The 7,197-nt window shown below is 41.3% G+C and overlaps 1 protein-coding gene and 1 long non-coding RNA gene across 2 annotated transcripts in view; one reads left to right on the forward strand and one right to left on the reverse strand.

The window, feature by feature from the left end:
* Window positions 1–3,254, forward strand: part of KPNB1 (karyopherin subunit beta 1) — a 24,354-nt gene extending 21,100 nt beyond the window's left edge. The window contains exon 22 of the mRNA XM_040245548.1: window positions 195–3,254. Within this exon, the coding sequence (XP_040101482.1) occupies window position 195 (1 nt within the window). The 3' untranslated portion in view covers window positions 196–3,254. The remainder of the gene's footprint in view (window positions 1–194) is intronic.
* The window catches only part of LOC120867259, a 9,990-nt gene extending 3,071 nt beyond the window's left edge, over window positions 1–6,919 (reverse strand). The window contains exons 1-2 of the long non-coding RNA XR_005721831.1: window positions 6,206–6,919; window positions 5,587–5,667 (exon numbers count right to left, since the gene is read on the reverse strand). This is a non-coding gene — a long non-coding RNA (uncharacterized LOC120867259). The remainder of the gene's footprint in view (window positions 1–5,586; window positions 5,668–6,205) is intronic.
* Window positions 6,920–7,197: the final 278 nt, after the last annotated feature.

Here is a 7,197-nt window from a genome sequence, read left to right on the forward strand (position 1 = left end):
GTTTCCCACCCTTTGTAAGTGCTAATGAAAGCAGGTAGATGGCACATAGGGAACTAATAAAAATAATCAGTCCTTGAAAAGTTGACAAATTCACTTCAGGTCTTTGAGCACTTAATTGTAGCAATCAGTGAGATGTTTGGCTCTATTGGCTATATGCAGTCTCAAAAATTGATCTTTTTTCCATCTGTTTTTAGATCTGTTACCATTGGGATGATAACCTGAGACCCCCACTGGAAATCTCCAATCTTTTGAAAAACCCGGAAGTGAGGAGTGTGCACGGATGCTGAATGTTTGGGAAATGAGAGAATGAGTGAGTGAGGCTTGAAAACACACCATATTGAAAATCCTGCCACAGCAGCAGCTGCAGCCACCAACAGCAGTGCTGTTAGTGAGCTAAGTAAGCACTGACTTCGTAGAAAACCATAACATCGGCCATCTTGGAAAAGTGAAAAACAGTGGAATTACTTGCTTATAAAAAAGGAAGCTCTCTTCCCACGAGAGGCTAGAACTAGCTTTTCTGTCTTTTGGCCGGTGCTGAATGGAATGACTAGCTTGGGAGAGGAGGAGGGACTGGGTTCAGCTGTGGTGCTTTGCTGTAAAAGGCAGCCTGGCCTTTGCTACTGATGAGAGAGACGGAGCCTGGGTCTCAAGCCCACCTTTGGTGTACCTTTGCCCCATGGTACTGGTACTGTATGCGTGCCGGCTAAAAGGAGGGTGAGGGGTTCTTCACAGTCTGAGAATGAGTGTGTGTGAATGAGGCGGTATCCACATTCTCAACTTCAAGTCATTGCAGTTTCTTTTTCCCAGAAAAAAAAGGGTTAGATGTTGCATTTCATAAAACTAACTGAAGTTCGATCTACTGATGCAGCACAAGAGATGTAAGAGAAGAAAAAAAAAAAAGGAAAGACGCTCTTTAGGTTTTGTTTTTTGGGTTTTTTTTCTTTCATTTTCTTTTTTTTTTTAATTTTAGGGAAAACACTGACGAATGGTCAGAACTCCCATCCTGATCTTTTCATCAAGGCGCCTTTCCTAATAATATGGTTCAACTGTGAATGTAGAAGTGGGGGGTGGGGTGGGGGGAGAAAAAAAAACAACTCTGGAGTTAGAGGATATAGAAAAAATAAAAATACATTGTTACAAATAAAGAAAGCAGACTTCAAAAGAAAGCCACAACCCAAACAAACCAAAATTTAAATGCTCAGAATTGGCAGCACAAAAGAAAAGTTCTCTCCTGACATGTATTGTGGCAGTCTGAACGCCCCCAGAAAATTGTGCCAAAGAGTTTAGAAAACATATACTGAGAACAAAACACATACAGACAGCAAACTTCAGGTAACTATTTTGGATTGCAAACAAGGATAAATTAATGTTTATAAACAATCTGATAAAATAACCATTTGGAAACTGCTTGGCCTTCTGTTCTCATTTATTTGATTAATTATAATGAGGTATTGGTCTCTTGCTGCACTTCAAAACCAAGTGATCAAAAGAATACATATGTGTGTGTGTGTGTATATACACACACATATATATACATTAGAACTCTTGTGATGAAAATGGCACTTGAAAAGGTTATATTTTTCCACTGAAGTTGAAGATTAATAAAATGGTGTCAAAACATTCCCCTGGTCACACGCTTTAATATTTTTGTTTAAAGTGTGATGTGCTATGATAACTAAATCAGACAATTTTTTTCCCTTTTACAAGGGAACAGGGCACCTTGAATTTTGGTTTTAGCCTCTTTCAGCAATAAGGAGGGATGTCGGTGAGCTTTGATCCCCTTTTGGTTTTGCAATTATTAGGAGTTTTTGCTGGCATTTTGAATATGCTGCTTTCAAAAGCACCAAGGAAGATTTTAAATTGCTTCCTTGTATTTGGAGGATTAAAAAATAAGACCTTAACTTTCCACTTTTACTTCCATTCTAGCAAAAAAATATGGGCTTACATTTTTTTCTCTGCCAACTCCCTGTTCAGGCCTTCCATTCGTAAGTGGGATTGGCTCAGTTTTGCCCATCCATATGGCAGCATCTCTAATAGCTCTTGTACAGGGTATCAGATATTGTGCCTTTTGGTGCCAGGTTCAAAGTCAAGTGCCGATCTATGAACCAGTGTACAAAAAAAAAAAAATCCAGGTGTTTGAAGGAAAGACGCTCCATTGTGAATAAAGAGCTCACACCAGCTCCTAAGCCCTATGAAGAGACCTGGCCTTCTAATGCCTTGTTTAAATTTTAGTTGTTCCTTGAGGGAAAGGATGATCTACTAACCATTCCTGATAGGGTTGGTCAGGGCTTAGGGAGGGGGCAGGAATATTGGGGAGAAAAAAAATCTGATCATTCCTCAGTGCTACCCATTTCTGTCCTGTGTGGGCTGCTTAGCTAGACAGCAGGAGAATAAAGTACACCGAGAACCATAATGAAAACAAAACCTTCCGTGTGTTTTGTCATGTTTTGTTCCAGGGAAGCAGTTGACAAGTGCTGTTACTAATGCTTTCTCCCAGATCTGTTCAGTGATGGAGAGGAGGAAAGTGGGCTGGTTGGTTTGCGGTCTTGGTGCCTCGCAGTTTTCTTTGCACTGGTTATGCATTTATTATCCTCCTTTTCTAGTTACCTTTGGCTAGTAGGTCTTCCCACTGGGTATTTGTCCTTAATCAACTGTACCACCTAAGGCAACTGGATGCAAAATCCATTCTGTCCACTCACTGTCTGGGCCTTCCCCACTCTAGTCTTGGCACATTCCTTCAAGAATGTCATTACCGTCTGGTAAGATGTCAGTGAAATGTGAAGAAAATAGGCATCAGACTAGGCTTTGGTTTGCCACAAGTGGCAGCTGCCTGTATCAATTACAATTACATTTATTAATTTTGCTTTTCATTTTCCCAGTTCCTCCCAGCTCCCTTCCGTTGAAATGTTGAGATTTTGGCTGTCAGAGGCAACTGCAACATTGCCTTAGGGACTTGTGGAGGAGGGGAATTGCTCAGTGTAGTATTTTCATTTTCAGAACCAAGTAATCTAGTCACTCTTATATAAAAGTGTGTTAGTCCAACTTGAAGAAAAATTCAAACTCCATCAGCTTTTGATAGCATCTTGGATTTTGAAACAGCTTCCGTCTGTAATTGGCATTCAGAATGCCCTTGGCATGCCAGTCTGTGATGGCAGTAAAAGACCTGTTAAAACACTTGAGCCCAACTTTATTAACCAAAATTGATACCACCACCTTTATCTTCTAAATAAAGTCCGCTTTATTTTTATTTTCAACATTTTGCTGCTTCATTTTTGGTTCTAGATGGTGTCACCTTTTTGGAGGTGAAATGAGCTGTTTGAAAGAAGCTGGTATGTATGGTGACAGATGTGTGACTTGGGGAGAGGAAGGACACGTCTAAGGACAAGCTCTACTGTAGTACAATGGGAAATGAGTGAGAATTTCCTGCAAATGAGGCAGTGAGAAAGAACATGGAGGAGGTTTCCTGTCCAGAGAAATCTGAAACTGCTGGAGACTGTCCTGTCTTGTGCATATTTTTCAGGCTGATGATCTGGTCTGTTTAATGGCTTATCCAAAAGTTGGATTTTTTAGTTTGCAGCGTGTACTTAATTTTTGCTTACACTCTTTCCCCACCTCTGCCCCCCTAGGCCCGAAACTTGGAAAGAACACTAACTTGAGATTAAGAAACGGTCCTTTCGTTCACCCTGCTGTTTATTAGTGCAGTGAGATGCCTGCAGGCTACTTATGGAAAAATGCACTTTCTTACTTTATGTTGGGCAAGTAAAATGAGGGCTGACCTTCATTTTCCTACCTTAGCCTCCATGTGGCCTTTCACCATTTCTGATTGCACACCCGTCAGTAAGAAATTTTTGATCATGCATACCCCTGTGTTGATAAATTATATACCTGTACTACTGTACCCCATATATTGTGTAATCATAAGACACAAAAATAGATATTAAAAAGCAATTATATGAAAAATAAATATAAGTAGGAGTTCTAATATTTTTTTTCTGTACCCAACTTTGGAGATTACTGGGTTATAGAGGGTAACTTGTAATTCTTACTAGACTGCATTAAATTTTGAGTGATGGCAAGAACATTTCTCCATTGAAAGTATACTTGGAGGAAAGAATGGTATCTGTTCATTATCTAATGATGGGGAGGAGCTGCTTCCCCTAAGAATCTTTTCCCAACAGTCCTCCAGATAATTCCCCATTCCTATCTAACTCCCTTCTCAACTAACACTGAGAAAGGACATAAAAGTACAAGGTTATAGTTGCACCTGGCCTCATCAAGGATTCCAGCCTGACCTCCCTGATGTGAAAAATTGTAAACGCTGAGATTTTATGTTTTATTATACCTTAATTCTCAAAACCTTAGCAGAATGCTGTATGGGAGACTATACAGGCTTGAGGGGCAGAAAGGGTAATTTATCAGACCAAGGTCTCAATGGCGCTAGGGTTCAAACCCAGGCCAGTCAGATACCAAAACCCAAGCTTTTCTCTCATTTGTCCTAGACAGATACTGTCCATCTTGGTGATACAAAACAAGGATCCATACTGTACGTATTTAAGATATGCCATCCATTTCCTTCACAGCACTATGTAAAGGTGCATTTGTTATTTATTGCCAGATTTGCCAACTATAATGAAGGCTCCCAAATTTGGTGACCTTGACTGTCTTGCCTCAGCCTAGGGCAGTGTCTGAAGTACAGTAGACCTTTATAAATATTTGTTGAACTAATGACATGCTAGTGCAGTTGAGGGGGTCTCTGAAATGGTATCACTTAGCCTTTGAAAGGCAGAGACTTGGGCTCCTGGCTCTTACCTCATTTGCTGGATGACTTCAGGCTAGCCTCTTAACCTTGGGTTAATTAGAGAAATGGGAGCAGGATTAGTCAGTAGTCATACAGTGTTCATTTTACGCACTTAACAAGATGCCAGGCTTGTAATAAGCATCTTAAATAAACTAATACAGGTAACCCTCAACAACCCTATAACAAAGACCATTTTAGTCCCAGTTCACAGATGAGAAAAGTGCAGTGCCGAAGGGGCAAGAACCTTGCCCAGTAAGCGAAGCAGGGCTGACTCCCCATGCTGTGCTTGTCCCGCTGGACTGTTGCAGACTGCTATGCATGGCTCAAGGATGAGCAGATGAGCCACTGCTCCCAGCAAGCTTACAGGTAACAAGCAAGGAGAGACATGGATGAAGGGGTTTGGGAATTAAATGATAAGTCATTTTGCCTTGATTCCATGAGGTCCACTGTGAACCTTTTGTCAACTGTCAAAACTCAGCTCAAGGATGGAGGGGGGAGGTATGTGACATACTTCCTAAAGCCAACTTTACTCCCAGCTGGAGTTTGAATCTTCTCCCTGAACTTCTGCTTCACTTGCCCTCTGAGCTAGAAGCTTTGGGGAACCAGGGCCGGGGGGCAGGGTGGATGTTGGTGCCTGATGGCCCAAAAGTGCACTCCACCTCTGAATTATCCCTGTGCCATCAGCCAATCCTGGGCAGTGCAGCATGGGTAGGAAGCCTGAGCTGTTCCCTCTCCCAAGTGTTCCTAGGCCATAAGTTCCTGAGCTTAACTCTTGGTATGAAACATACCTTCTTGTTTGAAAGCAAAGTACATCTCAGCTTTGGAGCCGGGCCTGAGCTCTGAATGCAGAGGGGCAGCCTGTCACTATCCTGAAGAAAAGAATTAAGATATGAAATGGCTTCCTGTGAATTAGCTCTTCATTGCAATGAGCAATGCCTCCTATTTTCTGACCCCTGCCCTTCAAAATATTCTAAGTCCTTGGAGTATAACCTTGTGCAAACTCTTTTCTGATCAGGAGACTCCTCATCTGCAAAATAGGGATCCAAATGAAGGAAAATAAAAAGTTCTAAGCACAAGATCTCAACACATGCATTAATTAAATTAACTGATCAATAACAATCATTGAATTATGTGCCAGGCTTCAGGGATACAGTGGTGAATGAAGCAAATAAAACGTCCTTCCCATGGAGCTCACATCTGCTGGACAGCACATAGTATTCAAAAATTCAGTAGAGGTATATCTCACTCAAAGATATTGTGGATTGTTATAGACCGTCCTCATAAAGAGACTATCTTGATAAAGCAAGTCATACCAATTTTTTTAGTTTCCCATGTGCATAAAAGTTACATTATACTGTAGTCTATTAAGTGTGCAACAGCAATATGTCTGAAAAAAAATGTATGCACCTTCATTTAAGAATAATGCTGTTGGAAAATTGGTGCCAATACACTTGATCAATGCAAGGTTGCCACAAACTTCCAATTTGTGAAAAACAGTATCTGGGAAGTGCAATAAAGTGAAGTATAATAAAACAAGGTATGCCTATAGACTAATTTTTAATTGAGAGATAGCAGAAATGCACATAGTTGTGAAAAATATGAAGCACAAATAGTTATAAGCTGCACCCGAACCTTGCAGATTTGATTGGAGGATGTATGTTACTTCCACAGAAACGGGGATCTGGGGAAGGAATGAGTCTTGCCAACTGTGCAAACCTCTGATATGATGGAAGGCTATTGGCTACAGTTGGAATCCCAGGATGGTTCTGGAGCAAACCCTAATTTTCTAGGGTCTAGAACGGGAGGGCTAAGGTGTCAGCTGAATCCAGCATTGTCACATGAGTCTAATCAATTTTTCTGCCTGCCTGATTCTATTTGAGTCATCTGGATTTTATTTTGATTCAGTCTTTTTGCCAGCTGCTAATACCACCTCCTCCATTTCAGGCAAGAATGGGACAGGAAAGATCGTGTTTCTCCAGAGCAAGAGTCCTGGGAGTGGGAGACAGTCCCCACCCCGATGATTTCCAAGGAGAAAACATGTTGGGGTGACTTGGGCCCTGCTTCTGTCTCTCCCACCAGTAACTCAGCCATCCAACACATTCCCGCCTTTCCTCTCACTTACCCCCCACTTTCCCCAGGACCTTGGGTTTTACCTTTTTCTGTCTCTATCATGATGAACCCTGATAATATGGGTTCTTAGAAGGGATTCAGACCAATCACCAGTTTTCTCAGGTGAGAGAGGTAACATCCAAAAGTCACACAACTTCACCCACTTATTCAACCAGGAACACTCCTTCCTACCCTTCAAAGTTTAGCTTAAACATTACCTCACCAGAGGATCTTCTCTGACTACTTTATCTAAGGCAGATTCCCACCCCCCAAAAATTATTCTTGTTGCC

This window comes from Oryx dammah, unplaced genomic scaffold (genome assembly GCF_014754425.2).
Source record: "Oryx dammah isolate SB20612 unplaced genomic scaffold, SCBI_Odam_1.1 HiC_scaffold_8, whole genome shotgun sequence".
Lineage (NCBI taxonomy): Eukaryota > Metazoa > Chordata > Mammalia > Artiodactyla > Bovidae > Oryx > Oryx dammah.